This window comes from Poeciliopsis prolifica, unplaced genomic scaffold (genome assembly GCF_027474105.1).
Source record: "Poeciliopsis prolifica strain line A6 unplaced genomic scaffold, Auburn_PproV2 SCAFFOLD002, whole genome shotgun sequence".
Classification (NCBI taxonomy): domain Eukaryota; kingdom Metazoa; phylum Chordata; class Actinopteri; order Cyprinodontiformes; family Poeciliidae; genus Poeciliopsis; species Poeciliopsis prolifica.
The window spans coordinates 1,751,383-1,778,716 of record NW_026562377.1 but is presented as its reverse complement, the minus strand read 5'-3'; the positions used below and the strand labels follow the sequence as shown (position 1 = coordinate 1,778,716).

Below are 27,334 nucleotides of genomic sequence, written 5' to 3'. Positions count from 1 at the left end.
GCCGGGCGGGAGGAGAGCCGGGCGGGAGGAGAGCCGGGCGGGAGGAGAGCCGGGCGGGAGGAGAGCCGGGCGGGAGGAGAGCCGGGCGGGAGGAGAGCCGGGCGGCGGGACGTCAGGAGCCACGAAATGAAGCTCAGTAATGGAGATTTACTGCTAACGGTAAGATCAGATCCATCAGGTGTAACGTTATTATATGATGGAAACAACCGGGCCTGGCCTGACGCTGACCTCGCCGCTGACCTGCAGCCATTAGCATCTTAATGCTGCTTGGCCTAAACTCCTAAACTCTCTGAGGTCAGAAAGTTCCGAAAGCGAAAGTCAAATCGTTCTGACCGGGAAGTGAGGAGCTTTTTCTGAAAGGATGGAAAACAGAAAACATGAAGTCATCCGATGACCTTTCCATGGCGGCGCGTCGGGGTCATTCTGCAGAAACAGATTTCCTCCACAAGACGCAGAAACGTTCCAGAGAAAAACCTTCAGCTTCAAACTGAAACGTTGAACGTTAGCTTGAAAAAAAACTCTGAGATTTTGGGATTAATCTCAGAAATGTCCAGAAAATCTTGGAAAGTTTGAAAAAATTGACGTGAAAATTAAACATTTTTATGTTTCAAAATCACAAATTTCAAACTTTATTCTGAAGTTTTTCTCGACCAGATTTTTTATTTTTGAAAATGTCTGAGAAAAATCTCAACACTTCTCAGATTTCTTAAACTTTCCAGATTTTTCTATCAATTATTTTTACTTTTCAACTCAGAAAGTTTCGTACTTTTCTAGGGAAGAACGTAATTATCTAGGAGAGGCAACAGAAAATGACGTGTTTTTGATTCTGGATTGTTGAAACAAAACGTTTCTCATTTGGTGCTGATGCTGAAGAAACAGAAACAGGACTGGACCTGGATCTGGACCTGGACCTGGACCTGGACCTGGATCTGGACCTGGACCTGGACCTGGACCTAGACCTGGACCTGGACCTGGACCTGGATCCGGACCTGGACCTGGACCTGGACCTGGAACTGGAACTAGATCTGGATCTGGTTCTGGACCTGGTTCTGGATCTGGATCTGGCTCTGGATCTGGACCTGGACGTGGACGTGGACCTTGTTCTGGTTCTGGTTCTGGTTCTGGACCTGGTTCTGGTTCTGGCTCTGGTTCTGGCTCTGGATCTGGATCTGGTTCTGGTTCTGGTTCTGGTTCTGGCTCTGGATCTGGACCTGGTTCTGGTTCTGGCTCTGGTTCTGGCTCTGGACCTGGTTCTGGTTCTGGCTCTGGACCTGGTTCTGGTTCTGGTTCTGGCTCTGGCTCTGGATCTGGACCTGGTTCTGGATCTGGACCTGGTTCTGGTTCTGGCTCTGGTTCTGGCTCTGGATCTGGACCTGGTTCTGGTTCTGGTTCTGGCTCTGGCTCTGGATCTGGACCTGGTTCTGGTTCTGGTTCTGGCTCTGGATCTGGAGCTGGTTCTGGTTCTGGCTCTGGATCTGGACCTGGTTCTGGTTCTGGATCTGGACCTGGTTCTGGTTCTGGACCTGGACCTGGTTCTGGTTCTGGTTCTGGCTCTGGCTCTGGACCTGGTTCTGGTTCTGGTTCTGGCTCTGGTTCTGGATCTGGACCTGGTTCTGGTTCTGGTTCTGGATCTGGATCTGGTTCTGGTTCTGGCTCTGGTTCTGGCTCTGGATCTGGACCTGGTTCTGGTTCTGGATCTGGACCTGGACCTGGTTCTGGTTCTGGATCTGGACCTGGTTCTAGTTCTGGTTCTGGATCTGGATCTGGATCTGGACCTGGTTCTGGTTCTGGCTCTGGTTCTGGCTCTGGTTCTGGATCTGGACCTGGTTCTGGTTCTGGTTCTGGCTCTGGTTCTGGATCTGGACCTGGTTCTGGTTCTGGCTCTGGATCTGGATCTGGATCTGGATCTGGACCTGGTTCTAGTTCTGGTTCTGGATCTGGACCTGGACCTGGTTCTGGTTCTGGCTCCCTGCCTCCATCCTGCAGAGCCGTTGAGTTATGACGTTTCTGGCGTTCTGCTCCTGTCCGCCTCGCTGCCTCTCACCTCCAGCGGCGCCATAAAGTCACTTCCAGACATAAATCACTGGAATCCTGCAGAAGTCAGGAAACTTTGTGAATGAACGGCTTTATTGCAGGATATTTTCTGCTTCCTACTTTAGGAAACATGAGATCTCAGTGAGTGGATGGAAAATAAACCAGATGAGATTTTGCTGAACTGGATCCTTTTGGGTTTTTATGGTTCTGTTGTGACATTTAAGTGCTTTTGAATAAATACAGTCATTTAATGTTGGAGCATCTGGTTTACAGGAAGCTCCTTTACTTTAATAAATAAATACATTGAAGACATGTTGGGTCAGTAGAGTCACTGACTCCAGCAGTAACTTGACCTCAGTGTCATTAATTCATTTCAACTGTTAATAAATACATGAGATCAGATCAGCCTGACAAAGCCTGGAATGCAGGAGGATGGATGAGGATGGATGAGGATGGATGAGGAGCAGGAGGATGGATGAGGATGGATGAGGATGGATGAGGATGGATGAGGATGGATGAGGAGCAGCATTCGGCCCTTTTGCGCCTCATTGACTTGATGGGAAGCTAATAAACGCCATATGACAACAGAATACTAAGGGAGCAATTATTATTCAAAAATATTCCGGCGCTGCGGGGAGCAGAGACCCTGCAGGAAGGAGAACTGACAGCAGAAACACATCCTGATTAACCTTCAACCGGAGCGGAGCACACAGAGTCCGGTCCGGTCCGGTCCGGTCCGGTGTCCCGCAGCCTGACAGCAGATAAATAACAAGACACAAGAATAACAGAACAGCAGAGAGACTGGAAGATAAACACTTCCTGTTTACATGGATGGATGGATGGATGGATGGATGGATGGATGATGGATGGATGGATGGATGGATGGATGGATGGATGGATGGATGGATGGATGGATGGATGGATGGATGGATGGATGGATGGATGGATGGATGGATGGATGGATGGATGGATGGATGGATGGATGGAAGGAAGGTGTTGCGGTAACACCTGTCTGCCCGACTCTGATGGCGTCGGGTCGTTTGCAGTGAGTGGCTGGCGGCCCGACGGGCCCAGAGCAGAACCTGGTCGTTTCCAGTTCCATCAGGAACATTAATAACTGGATTTTCTGCAAATCAAACATGGAGGATCTGCTCTCCTGTGGCTCCTTGTGATCCTTCACCTCCTGCTTCGGATCGAAGAGCTGCTGACGTCACGGACTCCGGGTTCTCCTTCAGGTGTTCAGTCCAATTAGGAAGTTAATCTCAAGCTGCTCCTTATCACTGCTGCAGATTTAATTAGGAGATTCTTTCTAATTAAAGCAACAGATGATTCTCTTACATGCTGTTTGAGTTGAGAACATAATGAGGTTTAAGCAGCTAAAGTATGTAAGTGTGCCGTGAAAATTGCTAATTATTAATTCTATATCAGCTCAACAACATTATCAGAAGATAAGGTGTTTGAAAGCTCAGTAGTTCGGCTGCAGCAGCAGGAATTGATTCATTTTTTGGTGATTTATCTACTTGTCATTGGATAATCAGGTTTCATAAATCTCCAGTGGTGTTTTAGGTTTCTGATGAGGTAATGCTCGTCTAATGCACAAGATTTTCAACTAAATATTTTCATGAATACTCCATATCTTCTAAAAACACAGATATTTCTATTTAAGAGTTTTCAACCTGATCGTCCAGTAGATTGAGTTTAATTGGTGACCAAAGCTGAAATATTTGTCACACTTTCAGCTGCTGCGGTTCTCTTTCACACTGAGCCAAACGAACCAGACCTTAAATTAAGGCAAGTTCCTGGGGGTTACAAATGGTTTCATTTAAACTTCATTACACAAATATCACCACTTTTTGTCTGATAGTTTTACTATCATTACATTGATTGAGTCAAATAATACAGAAAATATTTAAAAAGTGACCAATTTCCCTTTGAGAATGTTGGATATTAAGATGAAAATGGAGGGAATTAATTTTTTATTTTCCATTCACTGCTGGGGCTCCCTCTGGTGGTGGACGGCGGTACTACAGAATATTCATTCAATACATGTTTAATTTGTTCATAACTGATAATTGTCACCAAAATGGCTCCTGAACATGAACGCATAAAAACAGAGAACTATAGTAATTACTGAGGCCACATTCGAAATGTAATAAACATTTGCTAATTATTTAGTTTGAAGCTAAATATTCAATTTGATCACTAAATATTACTAAAATTTAGTATTTAAGCTAAAAAACTATATTAATCTGTAGCTAAGTATTTTATTTCTAAACTATATTTAGTTTGCTAATGTAATTTGGAGCTAAACTTTTAGGTCTTATTAAATATTTAGTTTGAAACTGTGACATTTATGATGGAATAACAATCTGTAATTGTAGGCTAAAAAAACCACATTCCTGCTGTTCATTTTTATCCATCTTCATCTATGCTGCATTGTTTCATTTGTGATACAGATTTATACCTCAGCAGTTCGCTGGACCTGGTGGATTTTAACCTTATCTTCTCCATTTCTCCCTGTTTTTCCAGAAAAGTCATCCTGAGGCAGAAATCTGATCCTGTCAGAGCCGACGTCTGTCTGGCAGCTCATCTACCAGAGGTCACCCAGAGGTCACCGCAGGTCCAAGCTGATCCTCCATCCTGCGGATATTAAGCCACTCTGAGGTCATTCACCCAGACTTTTTGTGTTTTCCTCTCAAAAATTAAAGTTTCTCACCATGTAGAAAAAAAACGTACGTTTTTATAGACTAAAATTTCCTGAGCTGAAGCTTGTCAGTGTAACTATTAGAACAAGTCTTATTTCATTATTACTACAGAATCCATTTCAGGTGAAAAAATATCTCGGGTTTCATTGTTGAAAATTTATTTTAATTCACTTTGCATGTGAAATATAAAAAAGGTCTTAAACTTTGGCCTTTTTAAAGGAAAAATATGCATTTTTTCACATTGTTGAGCCAATTATCATTGGCTAATCTCAGCAGCAACACAAAGTCATTTAGAGAAAGTTTGGACCCTCCTGGTATCAATTTACCAGGAGCATCTGGTCAAACGTCACATGAAGACCAGTGTTGAGCAGCAATGCTGAAGAGCTACAGCAGCAGATAATAATTAATGGAAGCTAGCGCTAATGCGTTAGCTAACGGCAGCTAGCTAACGCGTTAGCTTCCGTTAACTAACGTGTTAGCTTCCGTTAACTAGCTTCCATTCAAGTATCTACAACTACTTCGTGTTCTACAACCTTGGCTCATGTATTTATGTTTTCATCTTATTTTCAACTGCCCGTTTTGCATTTAGTTTCTCTGTTTCTCGTTTTGAAGAAAAAAAGAGGGAAAACGCAGACAGGAAACGGAAGTGATGCGCCAACAGGTTTCACCCACTTCAAAGTAAGAGCATGAATATAAACATGTAGCTACTGGCAGATTTATTAACATGCGATAATCAAAACTCAGGATGTTGAACCTTATTCAAATGAAAGTTTACAAAACAGTCTGGAATATTAGCAGTTGGAATTTACCCCGAAATATTAATTTAGGGGAAACTATGTGTGCTAATGCTGGCAAAGGTTTTTGCTAAAAGTTAGCATCCACTGAGCATTTTCAGATCCTGAACTAAACACCATGTCTAATTATTTCTTAATTTTAAAAACTGTTTCAGCTTTTCTTGACTGATTATAAGTAATAAAAAGCAACACCAGAGTTGTTTGGGTTTTTTCTTTATTTTTTTGCAGATTTTTCTTTGTATTTTCCTTTTTTTTTCCCCCTTTTTCTTGCTTTTGGCACTACATACTGACACATTAGGTTGTTTTAAAAACAAACATCTATTCGAAGCCTTCATCTTTCAGCAAGCAAAGTATGAATACAGCTAATAAAAATAAAGGTTTACAATTTATCCTCCTTACTTTACACGTAAAATAAAAACACTTTTTTTCAGACCCCCTCAAAAACGGGAGCATTAAAATATTTAACATTTGTATCACAAATCAATGTAATGAGACCCAAAAACTAAACCATAAAAACTGTACAAAAATGATAAAATTCATTTTTTTCTTCTTAAAATTGTCCATGTGATCAATTGATGCAAAGAGTACATTATTTTGCTCTATTACTGACCAAGAAATTTAATTAAAATCATTTCTTCTGCTGGATGTAATTCATGTTGACTGGATGCCGAACATGAGGAACCAGTGGGAAGTTCGGATTGGGATGCACCACAGAACCTTTAAAATAGGAGAACAGAATCAGTAAAACAGCTGGTTTCCCCTCCAGACCATTGATGTGAGCCCGATCCCGAGGTCCGACCTGGAGCCATGAAGGATTTCCCGGGCTGGAAGTCGCCGTTGCCCTGCTGGATGAAGTTCTGCGGCAACCTGTAGGGCCAGGATGGGGACAGGCTGAACTGGGGGGGTTTGTTGTGCTCCCACAGCCGCGAGCCTTGGCTCACACCTTCAAACTGCACTTGGTGGCCCGGTTCTGTGAAGAAAAACATTTAAAAATATGTTGACTTTTTATTTCTCAGACATTCCTGAAATTTCCTGCAGTGAACATCTGGATAATTCAGGAATGAAAGGAACAGTTTTATGTTTCTTTGATTCTTGCTTTAATTACAACACTGCAAAAAATCTAAATCTTACCCAGTATTTTTATTGAGTTTCTGGTGTAAATATCTTAGTACTGTTGAAATAACAAAACTTTTCAGGAAGATGTAGGAACTAGTTTTAGGTAAATAATTCCTCAGTATTGATGAAAATGTTCTTGTTCCACCGTCAAATTATTTCACTTGTGGGAAAAACGTTTTCTTATAGAAGCTGTAAAACGTGATGGTCAAACAAGATGGCCGCCCCCAGCGATGCAGCGTGACATCACACAAAGCTGATGATCAGTAGAGCAGGTTTGGAGCTTTAATTTTCCTTTTGCTGCACTGAATTAATAACTCCTTCATCTCCAGGTTTCATTTGGTTGACAGTCTTCCTCCGACGGCGGCGCAGTTCAAGGAATCGTCTTTTCGCCCTCCAGCGTTGTGTCCAAACAACAACATGCAGCAGCGCAGAGTCTACAGAAACTCCAGGCGTGAAAATCCTAATTTTACTAAAATTAAACCTTCAAATACTAAAAATCGGATGAATTGATCAAATCGACCCTAACCCTAACCCGGATTAAACCGGGCTGGTGTGAACGCACCGTTAGCATAACGGATGTTGCATTAGTATGAAGCTGCTGCTGAGTCAGCAAACAGAAAGTACCTGACTTCACCACCGTGCCGTTTCCCATCAGCGACCCCGGCTGCGCCATGTGGTTGTGCCACTGCCCGTCCCGACCCGCCGCCGCCATGCCCATCTGCCGCCCCGCTGCCGGCTGGGCGAAGATGATGCTCGGGTCGTTCAGGTTCACGGAGCCGCCGGCCGTTCCCGTGGGGCTGCCGTTCCCCGACACGGAGCGCAGGGCAAAGGTCAGGCCGGGCGGCGACGGGCCGCCGGCGGAGGACGAGGCGAGGACGGGGCCGTGGATGGGCCAGGAGGAGGAGGCGATGTGGGGCTGATGGGAGGGCAGCAGCCCCAGGGCACCGAGCGCGGCGGGGTGGAACTGACCCGGGTGGGAGGAGGGGAAGCTGAAGAGGGACAGCGGGACGCAGCCGGGTTTACTGTGGGACGTCTGGGGCGAGCCGGAGGACAGCGGGGAGCCGTGAGGGACGGCGGCGGGCTGCGGGGAGTAGGGCGGAGTCTGACGACTGTCCGACTGAAAGAACCAAAACAGAGAGACGTGGTAAATAAATGATAAAATAAACACTAATGTGATGGAGGCAGGAAGGAAAACAGCCGACTTCTGACAAAAAAAACCAAAACTATCAAGAAAAAACACGGGCATTTCTGAGTTTCAACAGTTGAACATTTTGGACTTTTCAAACTCAGAAAATGTCCAAAAACTTTCTACAAAATTTGTGATTAATTTCAAAATCTTTCTAGCAAGTTTTCAACTTTTTAAAAGCATAAATTCCAAGTTCTTCTATAAAATTTCTGAGATTAATCTAAAAGTTTAAGTTTCTTTTTTTATGTAACATTTTTATATAACATATAAAATATAAGATGAGAAGTGATCCAAACAAATCTAGTGAGATAAAGGACCATCCAGCTCAAATTAAATCCTTAAACACAAGAAAGCCATTTAGAAATTTCTTAAAAATGTTTTCTGGTAAAATGCAAACACAAAAAAAGTTTAGTCTGATTTAATTTCAGACAGCAAGAAATATTTTATTAGGTGTATGTAAATATCTGGTTTCAACTTTAAATACAGTTTTCCAATTTTAGTTTTTTAATTAAACGTTAAATTGCATTTTATTACAAAACTCTCCGTTTGCAGGATGTGAAGCAGTCGAACTGAAACACTCACACATTCAGAAGCTTGTCTGGTTCTTCCCGGAGAGCCGGCCGCCGTCTGAGGGATCGGGATGGACTGGGAGTTCGCCACGCTTCGCACCATCAGAGGAGCTGCAGCAAAATAAAGAACAGCAGAAATAAAAGCTTTCAGATACAGACAGAGGCCCGCAGCATCACTGGTCCTACACCTCATCAATCAGTTAGGATGAGGAACTTTTCCAGATATTCTGCTCATATCGCAGATTGCTTTTGCACCTGATAATTTGATAAACTCAGTTTGATTTTGGAACAAAGTTGTAACAAAAATGGAGACGTCTGATGTTAGTGTTTGTCTTTGGCTAAAAACCATCCGTTATTTCTCCCGCTAGTGCGTTTGTTTTACCCAGGATGGAAGGATTTGGAATCCATTTCATTCATAGTTGATTGACACCAAATTGGTCTGACTGACCCTTTGACCTTTAGCTTTCACAAACAGCTCCTAAACAAAGCAGCACAAAGGGAACAGCTTGACCTGGGAGTATTTTTCTGCTTACTGGGTGCGGCGGCGTTCCTCTGTTTGAGGTGGCGGTTCTCGGGACAGTCCCGCCGTACGTGTCCCATGTCCCCGCACTGGAAGCAGCGTCTGTCCTTCGGCTCCCGCTCGTCCTCCTTGGCGTCCTCGTCCTTCTCGTTTTCCTTCTTCTTCACCCTGAAGGACAAAAACGGGAAAACAATAAAAAGCTGCAGCGTGTGAAGGACGGGGCCAAACGCTGCTTTGGCCCCAAATGTCTTCATCATTTCATTTCTTACCCAGAATTGGCCCTAAAACAAAATCACACAAAATCAACTTCAGCTGGAAACAGCAGCTTGTTTTAATCTTGATGAAAAATAAATAAATCCACCTTCAGATTATTTCACTTTCAACAAAACTTTTTTCCCCAAGTAAAATAATGTTCCAGTGGAACTGGCAAAATCAACATTTAAAAAAATATTGACTTCAAACAAGTTCCTAAAATGTTACTTGTAAATTAATTTTGTGTTATTTAATAAGATCTTGAGTTTTTGCATCAGCATCAACACCAGACGGATCAAATTTGTGCCATTCTTGAATTACAGTTGGGGACCGCAAAACAAGCAGTCCAAGGGCCACAAATGGCCCCCGGACCACACTTTGGACCCCCTTCTGCTTTAGCGAAAAGGACAAGCTGACGGAGGACGACCTGCGTCTCTTTGGGCAGTCCTTCATGTAATGTCCGATCTTCCCGCAGATCCGGCAGCAGCGGTCGTTGGGCGCCAGCTCGCCGTCGGTCAGAACCTTCGAGTCGAAGAAGTATTCCTGCAGAGGAAGGCGGCGCAGATTTAACCAGCGGTTCATCGGGACGCCTGAGAGGAAAAGCCGTGGAGGAACGTACCACTTCGGTGCCGGGGATGGGAATGAACGGCGTTCCAAACAGCTTCCGCCCGTTGATGAACGCCTTCATGATGAAGTTCGTCACTGAGGAGCGGAAAAAAATAGCATTTTAGTAATAAATCTGTGCAGAACTACAGTATTAATAAAAACACATGTGATGAATCTGAATTGGTTCAAATTTCATGTGTTTGGAAATGAATGTGGGGTTCCTCAAGGTTCAATCCTCAGTCCACTGACGTACAACAAATAAAATCTGCTTTTTACAACCCAGCGCAGATTAAACCCAGATTACTAAACTCTAAATGCAGAAACGTTGAATAAAACACTGAACTTTATGACACTCTGACAACTAGAACCGATCCTATGCTGGATAGAATCAAAATAAACGTTTTTCTTTTAGTTTAAAGCTTTTCTAGGATCATCTTGTACATGGCGATAAACTTAATTTATCTCCACTGTAACAAAGATAAAATACTACAAAAAATATAAACAAATAATATATAAAAATGGTCAAACATGAACCATATATTCAGTCAAAAACAATAAAAAAGAAAAATGTGCTGCTAAAAATCCGTGAGAACAAATTGGAACCATTAAAGCTGTAAAGTGTAACTTTTATAAAAAGTATTTTCTCCATGTGGCGACAGCTTGATATGAGTCTGATAATCTGTGGAAAGACAAATCGCTCCTCTGTCTTCTCCCAGCGCTAACTAGAAACAACCAATCAGAGCCAGGAGGCGGGGCTTAGCGCTGTCAATCATTCTCCTGTTGTGAATGCTAAAGCTAGTTAGCATGGCCACTGACAACAGTAGATATATGGTTTTTCATTATCAGCCACTAGCATTTTTAGAAGTTTTGTACGCTTGATGAAGTGCAGTTTAATAAACTTGAGTCCCGTATTTTTGTTTTTCAGACTTACTTTTACGCGACACTCCAGCACCAAGATTATGATTCAAGTCAAAAGGATCTGGGAACAGAAAACATGGGAAGGTAAACCGCTGGCAGATCAGCAGCAGGTGAAAGTAAAGCCGCCTCATCACCTTCGATAGCGATGCATTTGCTAGTCCACTGTTTTTCAAACGTGGTGAGGCGTTTGTGCTGCCGGATGCTGATGACGTGCTCCTTGAAGTCGAACTCTTCGGTGTAGAAGCGAAGCAGGCCGAGCCACAGCTCCCCCACCGACTCAGTGTTGGGCTGCCGGTCGGCCAGCCGCTGCCGCTGCGCAACAAGAACAAGTTAGCGTCACAGCAGGGCGGCAGGGCTGGAAACCTGCCGCCATGTCAGCGTTTCACATCAGCCGACATCGATAATTATTGATGAGTGTTTTTGTGTTAAATATCTGAAATGCAGTCAAACTGGTGAAATGTCCTTCCTCTTTTATCCAGTTTTCACTTTATGCTGATGTTTTTTATTTTTAAGCAGAAACTGAAAAAAACCTGAAACTGCTGCTGCGCAAGTTACCCAGCAGGCCGTTGCTAGGCAACCGGAGTTGGAGGGGAACTGCTCTTTAGCCTGCAGGTTGTTGCCAGGCAACCAAAGAGCGAGCGAGCGAGTTAGTGGACTGCACCAACCCAGCTTAGCTAGCTGCCAGAGGTCGAGCAGCTAAAGTCTGTCCTCTGCCTACATCTCCCAGAATGCAGTGCGGTTCCGGATGGAAGCTCAGTGAACATTCTATCCGGTGTCTGTTGTTACCGATTTATTGTCCAGTCCTACATCAGACCGGATGTCAGACAATCCTCACCAGTTTGTCCAGGTCGTCAAAGAAGAAAGCGTTCCAGCCGTCCACCATCCGCTGGGGAACCGTCTGGCCGTCGAAGATCTGGAAAAGGATGGTCGGAGGTCAAAGGTCAGCTCACGTATCAGACCCACAGTCACAGACCAGAGGGTTTTACCTCCTGCAGGACGGGGATGACCGGCGGCTGCCTCTGCTGCAGGAAGTAGAGAACCATCAGGATGTAGGCGTAAGACGAGAGGCTTCCTCTGGAGGCGTCGCCGATGTCGCAGCGCTGAGGAGGCAAAACCCAAAAACTCTGAGAGACAACTAAAGCTAAGCAGAAAAACTGGAGGAACGTCTGAATTTCACATTTTGAAGAGAGCGGCTGTCTGCACTGATCCATTTTTACAGAAATAAACTATGCAGAGGTCCAGGAGCAGCTGATATAATGCAGCATAAACAGCTGAACCGAGTTAAAATGTTTGTTATTCAAGCTTTTTTAATTCAACTTTACATTGAAAGTTTAATTATTTACCAATAATGCAGAAATATTCACTAAATAATGAAACTACTAAGCAAAGTTGCATTAAAACTTACATTAAGTGTCATTATATAAAGAATACTTTGAATTATTTGGTAATTAATGACACTTTTAAAGCCAAGTTGCATTAAACGTGACATTATTTAGTGACAGTCATAAAGTCTTTCATGTCGTGAGGAGATAAATTGTTATCTTTCTTTCTGAATTGATTTAAACAGTTAAGCATCTCTTAACAAACCTTTGCAAACACCTTGATGGTGTATCCCAGGAACTGAACCCGGGGATCCAGCGCTGCGTACGTCGCCAGCATCCTGGTGTTGTGTTGAGCCTAAACAAACAATTCAAAATGGAGACTTCTGAAGAGGAAGGAAGTTCCTGCAGAGGATGCTGGGAAAGCGTCCGTCACTGACCAGCGTGTTGTAGAGGCTGATGTCTCCCTCCAAGCCGCTCTGTCTGTGTTCAAACTTCACTATAGGCACTTTGGCTGTGGTGATGGGCAGGATGTTCCTCAGACCTGAGCAGGAAGGGAAATATGGAACAACATCAGTGGAAAGAGTCATAAAAACCAACCATCCAATCAGCTCAACTCACCTGCATGCTTCTTCAGCACCTTGGCAAGGCCTTCGATGATTTCCTTACAGTTCAGCTTCTGTTGGGAAATGAAAGTTAAAACCAGGTTACGACAGGCGGTCGGCTCGTTTTATAAAACATCTGAACCCGCCCACCTCCGCCGTCTCGTGACCCTCCAGGGTCATGCAGATGTCGAGGTCGCTGTCACGGAAACCAAAGCCGTTCTTGGAAGAGCCGAATAAACAGAGCTGGGCTTTATCTGCAGGAGAGACGCCAGAAAACATCAGAAAAAGGAAGCATTTTACTTTACTTTTATATATTTTATTATTTAATTAAGAACAACGGCGTATCTTGTGGATTTCGCCGTTTCCTCACCGTTGTACTCCTTCCTGATGAAGCGCTCCAGACTGGCCAGGATCTGCTCCCGGTTCTGCTGCTCGATGTGCGACGGCGACAGTTTATCTGCAACAATTCAGTCACACGGAGAGATGAGGCCTTCGCGCGCCGCCGCCGTTAGCATTAGCTGGCAGTACGTACAGTAGCAGAATCTGCAGAGTCCGTCCAGAATGTTCCTGAAGCGCTCGTTCATGGGCGGCAGCGGCTTCAGCTCGATCTTCTTAAAGTCTTCGGGACATTCGTCCTTCAGGTGGCCGTCCCGCTTGCAGATGCTGCAGACAACAGTCGGAGGCTGGAGACACAAAAACCGGACAGAATTTACATATCAAATCTGATTTTATTAAAATGATTTTTGGCTTTCTGTCATTTTATTTAAATCATCCCTTCTGCTAGTTGTACAACGGAGTATCAAGATACGAGTGAAATTGTTTCATTACGAGAACACAATCATAATATTCAGAAAAACAAACAATTTTAGCAGAAAAATTATTTAAAATGATTAGAAAAAAGTCTTTTAGCTCAGTTTCTTCACAATAGTTGTTTGCAAGATTGTTTCATTATTGTTTTGTTATTGTTACTAATAATAATAATTTGATGTTTATGTGTTAAAACATTTAAATATTAGTTGTAAAACTTCATAAGATGCTGAACATTTATATTTTTTCAAAGACTCTCCTAATCTGACTTCATTGTCAGATTAGGAGAGTCATAATTAACTTTGCTGGATGATAAAGCAAAATTATTTGCTGAAAATTATTGCGATAAACAACAATGTCGTCATTTTAAAACTGGGACTGAAAATCATCTCTGATCTTGTCCAGCTCTTCATCCTGGTTGTTGTGATTTACCTTCCCACCGGTGAAAATCATCTTATCAAACACGTAGTGCAGGTCAGCAGCGCCCTCCTCTTCCTCTTCTTCCTCCTCCTCGCTGTCCAGCAGTCCTTTGGACGATGGCGACGGTTTGCTCCCATCGCTCAGAACCAAATCATCCAGACTCTTCTCCAGATCTGAACCGTCCTCATCGTCCCCGCTGTCGTCCTCCCGCCGACTTCCTTCAGGTCTCTCGTTGTCCTCCCGTCCCGCCTCGTCTCCTCCCGTCTTCTTGGCGCCTCTCCTCTGAGGACAGGCGAAGTATTTGTAGGCGCTGCGGAAACGCTCCTGGATGTACTCAAACACCATCTGGCTGTTCAGGCTCCGCGCAACGTTTCTCTTCAAGGCAAACGGATCTGGAACCAGGAAACAAAACCTGAGTTTCTGCGCTTCTCCCCGACCGGTTCTGACTCGGGTCGTTCTCACCTTCGATGGCGAGGCGGCGGCGGGGCCAGTTCTTGGCGTCCCTGGAGAGGAGCTCCTTCAGGCGGATACTGATGATGTTCTCCTCCAGAGGAAACTCGAGCGTGTAGAAACGGAGCAGCTCCAGCCACAGCTGGCCCAGCGACACGCCTTTCCCTTCGCCCAGCATCAGGCGGCTCTGAGAGGAAGCAGCCAGAGTCAGACTGAGGGAGAGTTCACACCTCACATTCAGTTGAATCGGTCCGATTGGAGTCCAAAACTGCAACATTTTTTACATTTCAAACCAACCAAACCTTTTGAACAACCTGTTCCCCTCCTGGCCTGTGGGGGCGCTGCAACAAGAACCACTGAAGGAAACGACACAAAAGCCTCTGAAGACACTGAGGCAACTTCAAGAAATTGGTTCAAGAATTTTGCTGTTATAAAAAACCTCGGCCCAATTTTCCTTTAACACGAGGCTAGCTAGTTTTTACCCAGAATGCCCTGCGGTAGAACTGGGCAATAAATTAATAAAACCCCTTCATCTTACCACAATGGCAACAAACGGACTTAGAAACGTGCTACTAGTTAGGCCGGATTTATCAGACTCCAGTCCGTCTGTCTAGAAAGTCCGGTTTGTCTGGGGAGGCGTGAATGCTAATCAACCTGCAAAGCTAACTCTACAAACCTCGGTCTGGGTTCAGTTGAAGTGAACTCTGGAGCGGTTTGAATGCATATGTGAACGTCAAGCGGACTGGAGACCGTTCCTAAAGCAGGAAGTGGACTATAGTGCATGGCATTCTGGGTAAATACAACCAAAAAAGCATGCTAGCTTCGTGCTTGCAGGAGAAATGACCTGTGATCTTTTGGCAAATTCAAATAACCACATAAATCTGACGCTACTCCATTTTTGTTTCCATTTTCTGAAGAAGGAAATTGTGTTCTGCGTCTTCTTCAGAGGTTTTTTGTGTCGTCTCCTTCAGTGGTTCTCGGGGCAGTGCCCCCACAGGCCAGGAGGGGAACAGGTTGATCAAAGGGTTTGGTTCGTTTGACTCAGAGCAAGAAGAACCAGAGCAGCTTTGGTCCCAAACTGAGCTGAAACTCACCAGGCCCTCCGTGTGGCGAGTCTCGTCAGACTTCTTCTGCTCCGGTTTTGATGCTCCTTCTGCTTTGGATTCGTTCCGGTTCTCCCCTCGTCCCTCTGTGGAGGTCGGAGGTCGCTGCTCCCACTTGACGAACATGTCCAGAACTATTCCAGTCAGATGATACTCGTCCACTCGCTTCACGTCGAAGCCGTCGATCTGAAACAGACCAATCGGGGCGTTAGAGAGGCTTTTCAGAAAAATCCATATTTACTTTGCAAGTTTGCTGAATTCGGCATGAAAACACTAAACGCAACACGTAACACAACCGAGTTTAAAGGTCAAACTAAGGAAAAAATGTTTTAATTATGAGGCTAAAGCCTGAGAATAAATTAAATCAACCTTTTTTGCTGAATTCCTCTCTTAGAGAAAATTATTCTTCAATAGTTATTCTTTTTTCTGTCTATAATGTTGACTAAGATCCAGTATTTTTGTGACTGTCCCACCCAGGATCCCAGGTAGACGGGGAGGATGGGATCGCTCCTCTGCTGCAGGAAGAAGATGACCATGAGGGCGAAGGAATACGACGGGATGCCGCCTTCAGCCTGGCAGTCGATGTGACACAGCTGGAGAGGAAAACAGACAAAAACAGCACAAATTTTTATTGAACCGTTTTGTCATCGCCTGGTTTTAAACTGAATCTTTGAATTAATGCACAGAGTGCCGCTTTTAGTGACTTAAGCCCAGTTCACACTACACAATTTTTTGCCCTTACGACAATCTTAGAACATTCTGAGTTCTAAGATTGTCGCTCCCGACCATCGTAACCGATCATCCTGTCGTGTGTCACAACTGATCGGGTCCATTCGGTGGAATGTCGGGACCGCTCTGATCTAAAATGGGGATATTGAACGTGTTTAATCATCTTGGCTCATTCATCGCAATGTCTGTGGTGTTCCCCCTACTTTTTTTTTTTTTAATGAAAGATATTTATAAAATTATTGCACAGAGTAAATCTGGTTGAGAAGCATATCCCAATCTTTAGTTGAAATGGCACATTTTATTTTATTCTGCAGTCGTAATACAATTTTAAACAATATAATAAGTTTCAATTAAAGGAGCTGGAATACCTTAAGCTTTCGCGGTCAGTTGGGGGGAAAAAGGATAACTGCCATCTGATTTTCTAAAAACGAATATGCAGGAAATGCTTCCTTCTACTTTAAGCTGCTCTGACGTTTCAGTATATGCATATATTCTACAACAAAAACACATCTAAAAATTATTAAATTATACGTAAACGGTTAATTAAACGACAAAACTGAAAACAGTATTTTTTATGAAAAAAAATAAAATAGCTCAACTCCATGTTGCGATGCAACAAATATAATCCTTGCTCGCGATGTCTCCAGTTCTTAATCCAAAGCTTTGATTTTTGGTTGCGTCTTTTTTGGGTTAAAATAAGTCCGCAAACTAAAGTTACCACTTCAACGTTGTTGTCCACGTTTGTTCGTCTTGGAGTGAAACCTCACACTCTACGATCAAACCCGTTAGATTTTAACTGGGCCAGTGTGTGGTCTCTCTCTTTCACGTTTTCAGAATCGGCCGACTTTTCTAAAATCGCGTAGCGTGAACTGGGCTTTAGTCATAAGGATTTAGAGTTAGTGGCTCATTTTGTTACATATAAATCACTAAACAGTTTTGGTTTTAATATTTTCACCAAAGGAAAAAAAAATAGTTGGAACTTCAGTTTAACGTCCAATGAGAGCATTATTGACATTTTCTACACAAAAACATTCAAATCTGTTTTTGTTCCTGAAGGAAAGAAAATAGGAAGAAAGAAGGAAATTAACACAAAATAGAAATGAAGTAAATGTTTTTATATTCCGCTTCTTTCTCACTCAGCAGCAAAAAGCTAATAGCTAGCAGAGAGAAGCTAAAGGCTAACAGCCACTAGCTGCTCCAGCTACCTCCACCATCTCTAGCCTCCTCTGCCTCAGAACCACCAGCAGGGGGCGCCATCCTTACCCTCGCCCAGTAGCGGAAGGCCAGGACCAGTGGAACCAGTCTGGGCTCCAGTTTAGCCAGAGCAGCCAGGTGATTGGTGGTGAGGCAGGCGACATCATTTCCTGCGCTGACTTTACAGATCAGACCGCTGAGCAAAAACAGAAAGCAGAAAACCTGAAGCAGTCAGTCTGGAAGCTCATGATCATGAAAATAAAGATTTTCTGACCTGCTGCGATCCCGACAAAACACAGCGGGAACTTTGGCGTGAAAATCCGACTCAACTTCTGAATATTCAGCTAAATAAGAAACAAGAAAACATCAGAATTATGTTCAAATGAAACAGGAGTCACTAAAGACTGACAATGGGGTTTTTGTTACAAACTAAGAAACTTTAGTTTATTCTGATAATGTTTTTATTATCAGAATTGAAAAATTTGTCTGACTCTGTTCCTGTGTGATATTTAATTTGTCTGAATTTCACACAAACAAACAATAAAATGAAGTAGAAAAAAAAACTTACGTCTGTTTTTCAGGATTTCCAGAACTTGAATCAGAACCTCAGGTTGGGTCAACTGAAGAAAAAAAGCAAAAGGAAATTTACAAAAGAAAGAAAAATAAGAATATGAGCAGAATATAAAGGCAGATAAAAACTGAAAAAGGTGAATAAAAACATGAATATAAAACAAACAGAACCATCAACAGAAGATGCATACCTAAACAGAGTATAAAAAAAAATATAAGTAGAAGATAAATAAAAACATAAACTGAAGATAAATATAATCATGATCAGACTCAGACTGACGGTGGAGGGGTAGGTGACGTCAACGTTGATATCGCTCGTCTTGAAGGCGAACCGAGTGAGACAGGAACCGTAGAGCCGGAGGGAACAGGCTGCACAGAAACATCAGATCTCAGTCAGAGCTGCAGCGTCAGCTGATGATGTCACAACCAGCTGATGATGTCACAACCAGGAGCCCGACCTGACAGGTGCGTCTTTATGACCTCCTCCATCCGCGCCACGACGGACGCCCGCACCTCGAAGTCCCGCTCTGAGATCCCCTGCTGCCTGGCCGTCTCCATGACGGCGGCGTCCACCGCCCGCAGCTGGCCAGCAGAGGGCGCCGGCAGCGCCCGCAGCTCCGTCTCCTCCTGCTTCTCCTGCAGGGGGCGCCACCGACAGACAGGAAGGCAGGGCGAAGTTAACGCCACATCAAAGATCATCAACGTATTTATAGTTCAGTTTTATTTCACTGTGACTTTGTGTTTAATACAGTTAATTCTAATTAGTTTTCAAAGTGTGTTTGATTGTTTTTGTTATTTAGAGGTTTATGGAGTAAAGTAGCTAATGATGTTAGCTGCTTGTGTGGAAAAATCAATTTCACATCAGATTGAAAGGATTCAATTAATAAACACGAAAACGAAGGATATCAATCATTTTAGCATTTAGAATCATTCTTTTGTTTTATTTCAGTTAATAAAAATCTTTGTTTCTGTTTTCATCAGTTTTAATAAACAACCATGTTTAGTACGACACAACAAATACCAAAGGAAACAAAAACTAAAAGAAAATCTGTGTTTCCAGAAACTAATTCTCCATTTTTGGACTTTTTTCTTCCAAAAATGTTGGCAAATCAGTTCCTGCATGTTTACACTGTTCCTCTCCAAAAACAAATGAAAACAAAGTTAATGCATTAGGACTTGAACATTTGGGATAAAGTGAAGCGGCGGTACGAACCGTCATGTTCTTCTTGTGCCGTTTCTCCTTGATGTGCTTGTAGGCTCCGTGGACGTTCTCGATGTGCACAGAGCAAACTTTGCATGAGTACTGGTAGTTTGGGTACTCAGGGGACGGCTGGGGAGCAGGGAGGCGTCGTTAGCAAACAAACCCGCTTCCAGCTTTCAGGAAATAATCAATATGTTGTCTAACAGACAGTCTGATGAAGAGTTACTGATCTACAATCACATTTCTAGGCGTTAGCATTAGAAGTTTGCTTCTCGTACAGAACAACAGAAAGTACACCCTCTGCAAACGTTGAGGTTTAGTTGATCAGAATATAATAAAAAAGGATGCGATCGATATCGATTTCCTCCCCGTCTGACGTCGGCTTCAGACCCATCAGAACTGTTTCTTCGTAACCGGATCAGTTTTTAATGATGAGGAAGGGCATCATTAAAAGTTTTGTGTTGCTGATTAAAGATGGATCAGTAATCTGACAGATCATCTGAGCGCGTTACCTTGGCCACCCGGTGGATGTGGTCTCTGTGGAGCCGCTCCTCCACCTGCCGCAGACCCAGCTGCTGCTCCGCCTCCTCCGCCGCCAGCCGCGCCTCCTCCCCCGCCTGCGCAGTGGGACGCGCCGCAGCTTTCAGCGCTGCAGAAAAAGAACGAGACGCAGGGCTACTAATTACCAACATTATGACAAAAATAAATTGATTAGTTGCAGAGTTAATTATGTCAGCAGATCAGTAAGGAGAAGATTAGGCCCACTGGACTAGAAAAGAATTTTACTTCTTATAATTTTGACTATTTCTTCTCAGAATTTAAAATTTTCTGAGAATTTAGATTTTTTTCCCTCAGAATGTAAATTTTTTTCAGAACTTGAATCTTCTCAGATCTAAAGTCTGAACTCTGAGAAAAAGTCAGATTTCTGTGGCTCTAATTCTATTTCATAATCTTAATATTTTTATTGGAGATTAAAAAATGAACAGTAAGGATATATATTAGTTCAGGGTCAGTATTCTGCCTGTTGCTGTGATTCATATGAAACAGGAGTTATTGTGTCGCCCGGCTGCAGCTGAACTCGTATTTATTTATTAAATGTTGTGCAGGAAACCGAGGGACCCACCGTGGGATTTCTCTCTCGCTGTGGCCCCTGTGGAGCCTTTCGCCCGTTCAGGAGTGACGGGCGGAACCGGAGCGCCCTCTGCTGGCTGGGCTGTTTTGGACTCGGCCGCCTTTGCTTTGCCTCTCTCCCCAGAACCGGTCCGGCCGCTCAGCCTGGACGGACGACTTTTCTTCTTCTCCAGAGAGTTTTCTGGGAAAGCGCCGGCCGCCGTGCGGCTCGCCACGCCGCCGCCGCTCCGCTCGTCTTTGGCGGCGGTGAGGTTCTCCTTGCTGCGCAGCGCCGACTTGACGCCATCTTTGTTTGGCTTCTGAGCGGACGACACCTTGGCTCCTCTGGACTGGGACGGTTTGACCGTTTTCATTGAACTGACGGACTCGTCCATCGCTCCGGTCCTGCTGCTCTCCACCAAGTCGGACCTGAACATCAGAACCAGGAAGAACATCAGAACCAGGAAGAACATCAGTATCGTCCTGATCGGAGCATCGATTACTAATATGATCCCAAACTAGGGCTGGGCCGTAAATCAATTTTATCAAATAATCACATTTTTGATTTTGAAAGCATCGTTTTTAGAAAGTCAGGAAAGTCTTTGTGTTTCCATAGTTCAAAGAGAGGGCGGCCATTTTGTTTCACAATTTATTTAATGAGTTTTGCTGGACGATAAATTGATACAGAAGTTATTGCAATGAATAATAATATTTTTAATAAAAATTTTCAAGTAATATAATAAAGATAATGCAAGAACAGTTTCTCAAAAATCAACATAATTTAAATTCTAAAGAAGATTTAACACTAGAACTGGGAGACATTTTAAATATGCAAATTAAACAAACAAAATAACAATAATTAAAATGGATCATGTTGGACACAAGTATCAAACTGCATTTATTGGAATGTAAAGCAAACATTTATAATATTTGTATGCAGAATGGATGGATGATGATTCAATAAGCTTCATATTACAATGTTTTGTGCCAAAGAGTTAGTAATAATAAACACTCTTTAAATATATATATATTGGAAATCGACATTTGTCACTGCGTATAAAATAGACCAGCAAATATTGCAGCATTTATATTGCGAGATAAAGCAAAAAAAACATTTTCCCCATGCCACTTAAGGGGCTCTGTATCATGTATACATTTAAAAAATTAACCTATTAAAATTTAATCTGATCAAAATGTGCTTTTTTCTTAATAGTTAAAGTGAATAATATGTTTTTTTTTTTGTTCAGTTAAAATTTTCCAAACAATCCCATCAGGTTTTGCTAACAAAATATTGTTATAGCCTAGCAAAAAAATACAGAAATATAAATTTTAACTGTTTAAAGCCAAATTTATTGCTTAAAGACAATTAAAAGAAGATTACAGGAAAAATCAAAAGTTCAAAAGTTATGATGTGGAAAACATAAAAACTTCAATGTCAAACTGTTCAAATAAAAATGTTTTTAATTTGCGATCAACTTTTGTTTTGGAAATTTGCATAAACATTTTGTAAACACCAACCCTGGTGTCTGCTACTTTAACTTGATCTCTATTTTCTCTCAGGTTTTGTGTGCAGCAGACAGTGAACTGGTTTCACACCAGTTAGATTGCAAATACCTCAAAAATAAAAGTGGAAAAAGCAGCACAGAAGTAAAAGAAAACAGGAAGTAAAGCCCCCAGTTATTCCCTTCAATTGTATATTACAAACAACAACAATAACAGTAATAATTATTGTTAATAAATAAACTTCCTGTCTGTAAGGGATGTTGGTTTCATGTGAGGTTGAAACTGATCCTTCACTGGAAACGAAAACGAAACTGGCAGCAATTAATGTCAGACTGGATCAGCTGAAAGCGTTAATGTGAAGCCAAGTTGAATCTTTTGCAGCACCTGGTTTCATGTTCAGTGTTTAGGACAGAAACTAAGAACTTCCAGACGGGGGGAAGGGAGGATTGCGATGGTGGAGCCCACACAGCGCCTGACCCGCGGTGGGAACAAGTTTCACTGAAAAGCGGAGTTAAACCCACGGAAGCTTTCCTGCTCCTCTGGACCGGTTCCAACTTTCCACTGACTTTCTTGGAGACTCTTTGCGTAGCCGAGTTAGCCGAAGGCTAGCCAATGCTAACTGCTATGCCCGGGTCGTAAATAACACTGGAACCCAAATGCCACAGAGCATCAGGTCACCTGAGAACCGGAAGCCTCTCAGCGCCACGGCACGAAAGAGCGGGAACATAACTCACTGTAGATGATCCGGGATTATTGTTTAGTTGGCTCCATAGTTCTGTTTTACATGATGTTGTTCCAATCCCACGGCCCTGATCCGAACAGCGACCACTGACGCCATGTTAATACATTACCCCGCTGCACTGTGGGAGTTAGCATTGTGCTATTGGTGACCGAGCCGGCTCGATGTGCCCACTCGCTCAAGGAGCCGACTCCTTTTTTTCCAATTCACTTCAAAAATAGTGAATTGGAAAAAAAGAAAATTAATCCCAAAGAAAATTTAATGTTTTTGTTGCTCATTTCACCCAATCTTCAAAGAGTTGTTGACTGAAGACTGTAGCTGTATGACAGTCTTATAACTAGCATGATATGCTAATAGCTGAAGTTTAGTTAATTTTGCAAAATTAAAATACAGGTATTACAAAACAACAGTATTGAAAAATATGTAAGTAATTAAGTAAAATCGCATTAATAAAGTATTTCAACAGAATAGAGATACCCTTTAATATGTATATTAAACAGTTGGGGATTAATTTATATATATGCTTATATATATATATATATATATATATATATATATATATATATATATATATATATATATATATATATATATATATATGTAGAGAGAGAGAGAGAGCATACAAAAAATTAAGAATAAGAGTAATACTGTGACTACTAGGGGTAAAATTACAAAATAAACATCAGTTATCAAAATAACATAACATAAAATAGTAAAAATAAAACTCTGATCCAGAAGAATGTGCAAATGAATTACTTTTTTTTTTTTTTTACCAATAAACAAACTATTGGGAATAGTAATACACACAAAAATTTGATTTGAGATGAGAAAAACTGTAAATACCTGTGCAAATACATGTCATCACCGCTTATCCACCTCGTTTGCTTTTGCCGCTTGTTTCTGGAATGTCTGGGGGAGAGATGTTGGAGTAGGGGATACAATCGATGGAAGAGATGTTTGAGCTTGATCCTTCTCTCTCTGCTCTGCATCTATGAAGAAATAAATTAGTTTAATTTCAGAAGTAGATATCAAGATGTTTGCTTCTCGTTGGACTTTTACCAATGAAATAAAAAAAATCTAGTAAAAGGCTGTTAAATAAGGGCATTTAACAAGTATTTTGGACTCAAAGATCAATATAATTAAACGTGGACTAAATAAGCGAAACATTTTGGTTAGCAGAGCTAAATGAATCGAATCCTAAGAAAGCAGCCGAAATTCCCATCAATAGAGGGCGTACCAGTGATGACGAATAGGGGGCGTGTGTTGCGCTACGTTTAGGTACCGCTCGGAAAACAAAATACGGCAACAACTCCTACTTTCAATCATAAAACAAAATGATAAGCAGCACTTTAAAGTACAATACTGGAGTGGTTTTGTTTATGCGAACATCTGCAGTTTGTTTCTATCACAGTATGACCCGGTTAGCTCAGAATTACAAAAAAGTTGGATAGGTTCAAGCCAAAATAGAACTGTGTCACAATAAAGAGCAAACAATAAACAGGAACACATTCATCACACCTTTATTTAAGTCGCCTGAAAAACTGACCAGTTTATGAATAACTCAGCATAATTACTTTTAAAGAAAGTGTCAGTTATGCTATTTTACTGAGAAGTCGGGTACTTCCAAATGAAGAACAGAAATGACTGTTATGGGAAGCTTTATCCCAAATGCATTTTTACTTTGAAGGCATTGTATGGAGCTAAATTAGGGACATAAGATTTGATCAAAGAATAAAAAAAATTGAATCTCAAAAGTAGTTTTGAACTTTTTTCCCCCAGTTTAAATGTTTTTCAGTTTTTAATTTAAATTTTCAGTTTAAAACTTTTTTTTGTTTCAAAATAACTTCAGTTTCAATTTTTTTTTCAGTTTTCAAATTTCCTTAATTATTCTTTTAGTTTCACATCTTATTTGTCACATTTTTTTTAAGTTTCATATAATTTTTGAGTTTTGAAATCATTTCGCAGGTTCAAAACTTTTCTTTCCCACTTTTTATTTTGGGACAAACAAAAAACCGGAAGTCTCGTCCTCGCTGCTTTACTCTGACAGCGGCTCCGGGTTTTGACTCTTCTCTCTCCTCTGTTGAGTTGGCAGTTTGTTTTTTAAGATGCTTCCCGCTGCGGTCTCCGTCACATCGGCGACATTATTATTGTTCCTCATGTCATTAACCGGCCTGACAGAGAGCAAACAGAAAGACTTTTACACCTTTAAGGTGGTAAACAGCAGAGGGAAGCTGGTTTCGTTGGAGAAGTACCGCGGTTCGGTGAGTCCGGTTCTTTTGGCTGCATGCCTGAACGCTTGCATGTGAATTTTCCTCCTGATATCTGTAGATGTGACTAACTGCGGCTCTGTCGGGATGTTCGGCTGCAGCCTACGTGGCAGGAGGCCTGCAGCTGCAGCAGCTCCGTAGATTTCACTCTAACCAGGTATGGAGCATCACTTTGTCTGAAAAACACTAAACTAACACATTCCTCTGACCAGTTATTATATTTCACTTTGCATGGCGAAGATTTCTACTTTTTATTTATTAAACTTATATATTTTCGTGAAAAAATGCTTTTAGTGCCAGCTGTAGTGTATGATGAGTGAAACTTCAGGAATACATGGCAAAATATTTTATTGAACAAACATTGTTATAAGCTTGAATGACTTTGTCTTGGCGTGTAATAACATTTGATAACTGGAGTCTGATTTGTTTTCCTGCGGTTCGGATGTTTTTACTGCTGCTTGAACTAATTTGTTAATAAACTGAAAAGATTTTGTTCAGTCCGGGGTTGTATGGAGCAGTTTTAGCAGCCAGCATGTTCAGACCTCAGTAGCTTTCTTGCTGCATGGATCATCTTAACTATAATCTTGTCTAATATGGGATGCAGTTTGTAAAGTTACAGTCAAATATTAAGAGTGATGATTTGGGCTATTTAGCCTAACATGAAAAAATTAGGTTACTTTTTCAGTCATATTTATAAATGTCACAATTTCAAACTGAATATGTAATTAGCAAGCTAAATATGTAGCTTACGATGTGAGTATGTAGTTCTGCATTAAGCATTTCTGCTTCAAGAAAAACTATTTTGTTAATAAATATTTAGTTTAACTTGTAAACTATTCAAACTAAATATTTTTGCTCCAAGCTAAGTAATTAGCTAGCTAGATAGATAGCTAAACCATTTTGGTTATAACATTTAGAATATTTAGCTTGATAGGTAAATATTTAGTTTAATCAGTTTAAAAAAATATGTGGCAAGCTAAAAATTTAGTTAAATATGTAGCTGTCTACAAACACTTTTCTAGCTAAATATGTAGCTTGCTCACAAAATTCTTAAGTCGTTAATAGAACATCAACACAGATGTCAAATTTCACTCAACTGACAGTTTATAAAACAGCCAAGTAAATTATCGGTTCAGAATTTATCTGGAAAAATTAATTTAGTGGAAGCTATGTGTGCTAAACATTAGCAAGGTTAGCTAAATCACTTTGGCACTAATCAAAAATGTAGCTCTGCTAATAGCAGAAATATGCCTACCTCTGCTCACAGTTTGTTATCTTAGATCTGAAAACTTCTGGCCATTAAAAACTTTGTCCAGAAACTATTAAGCTGCACATTTCACTCAAATTTGAATCGACATTCTTGGCACCAATGAGTTTCCGTAAGCTTCTTTAAATGTGTAGTCGCTGATTTGGCGTTTCTGCGGACTCAGGTGTCCCTGGTGGTAAACGTCGCCAGTCAGTGCGGATTCACGGACCAGCACTACCGAGACCTGCAGCAGCTGCAGCGGGACTTCGGTCCGTTTCACTTCAACGTCCTGGCTTTCCCCTGCAACCAGTTCGGCCAGCAGGAGCCCGGAAGCGACAAGGAGATCGACAGCTTCGTGCGGACCGTGTACGGGGTTTCCTTCCCGCTCTTCAGCAAAATCGCGGTGGTTGGAACAGGAGCCAACAACGTCTACAAACACCTGGCAGGTGAGTATTGATTCCAGGATATCGATTTTTACTCAAAGCTTCGGGGAATTAGAGCCATCAGTTCCAGGCGGAGGATTTGTATTTTCTGTTGCGCAACGCTTTGACCCGCAAATGTTGACAATGCTAACTATATTTATTAACAAATGGGATACTTTTCTACTTGCTTAATTGTCAGAATAATCAATATATCACTAAAATAAGTGATATTATTTGTTGAGCGACCAACGTCTCGTTTCTTTAGAATCTAAATATTTTCTGTGTTTTTTCTCGTTGCAAAGGAAAGCAGGAAATGTTTATAAAGTCTCTTTCTGTGCAGAGGTGTCTGGAAAAGAGCCTGACTGGAACTTCTGGAAGTTCCTCATCGACGTTGATGGCAGAGTGGTGGACGCCTGGGGCCCAAAGGTTCCCGTCACGGAGATCCGGCCGAAGATCGCCGGCATGGTGCGGCAGATAATCCTGAAGAAGAAGGAAGAGCTTTAACTCTCCGTTTCCTCCATGAACTCAACACAAGTTTTACGTTTCCAGATTTATCTGCAGCAACTCCGGCTACTTTCTGAGCGCACTGATCCAACATCACTCACTCTTTAAAATAAAAAATCTGATGTTTCTAGGAACACTTTTGAACCAGAGAGCTTGTTTTTAATAAACTTTCACTGTGACTCAAAGTTTGTTTTGTGCTCTGCATCATCACTGGTTGGTGGGACTCGATTGGAGAGTCTTTAATTAATCGCAATTTAATTGAAAACTATATTGACAAAAAAGCAGCACTTTCAATTCAGAAACCCCTTTTTCTGTTAAATAAATGAAAAAATAAATGAGCTCAATAACAAATATTTACTGTCATTTAACCATCAAATTAGTGCAAAGTTGTTTTATTCAGCGTCAGATTTACGGGTGGAGCTGACCAAAGGTGCTGGAGCTCAGC

General features: G+C 41.9%; 2 protein-coding genes and 1 long non-coding RNA gene across 4 annotated transcripts; 2 read left to right on the top strand and 1 right to left on the bottom strand.

Moving 5' to 3' along the window:
- The first annotated feature begins 5,167 nt into the window (after positions 1–5,167).
- Positions 5,168–8,474, top strand: LOC129376067 (uncharacterized). Its single transcript, XR_008607708.1, has 3 exons — positions 5,168–5,417; positions 6,836–6,921; positions 8,388–8,474. It is a non-coding gene; the product is annotated as an uncharacterized LOC129376067 (long non-coding RNA).
- Positions 5,731–22,556, bottom strand: tut4 (terminal uridylyl transferase 4). 2 transcript variants are annotated; one of them, XM_055055057.1, is made up of 30 exons: positions 22,446–22,556; positions 20,222–20,637; positions 19,611–19,747; positions 19,111–19,227; positions 18,356–18,533; positions 18,178–18,266; positions 17,896–17,947; positions 17,602–17,671; positions 17,397–17,523; positions 15,878–15,997; positions 15,396–15,590; positions 14,314–14,488; positions 13,864–14,243; positions 13,157–13,307; positions 12,995–13,081; positions 12,775–12,878; positions 12,641–12,698; positions 12,460–12,563; positions 12,288–12,377; positions 11,687–11,800; positions 11,536–11,613; positions 10,835–11,012; positions 10,714–10,761; positions 9,796–9,878; positions 9,604–9,719; positions 8,938–9,092; positions 8,418–8,515; positions 7,274–7,766; positions 6,333–6,503; positions 5,731–6,250 (listed from the first exon to the last, which is right to left on the bottom strand). In XM_055055057.1, the coding sequence occupies exons 2-30, from the start codon at positions 20,601–20,603 to the stop codon at positions 6,162–6,164; spliced, it is 4,239 nt and encodes a 1,412-aa protein (XP_054911032.1). In that variant the 5' UTR covers positions 20,604–20,637; positions 22,446–22,556; the 3' UTR covers positions 5,731–6,161. The 2 variants fall into 2 exon arrangements, with proteins under 2 accessions (XP_054911032.1, XP_054911040.1); XM_055055065.1 differs by having other exon boundaries at positions 7,619–7,766.
- A 1,913-nt stretch (positions 22,557–24,469) lies between these two features.
- On the top strand, positions 24,470–27,068 carry gpx7 (glutathione peroxidase 7). The gene is made up of 3 exons (XM_055055389.1): positions 24,470–24,711; positions 26,148–26,409; positions 26,726–27,068. The coding sequence occupies exons 1-3, from the start codon at positions 24,556–24,558 to the stop codon at positions 26,887–26,889; spliced, it is 582 nt and encodes a 193-aa protein (XP_054911364.1). The 5' UTR covers positions 24,470–24,555; the 3' UTR covers positions 26,890–27,068.
- Positions 27,069–27,334: the final 266 nt, after the last annotated feature.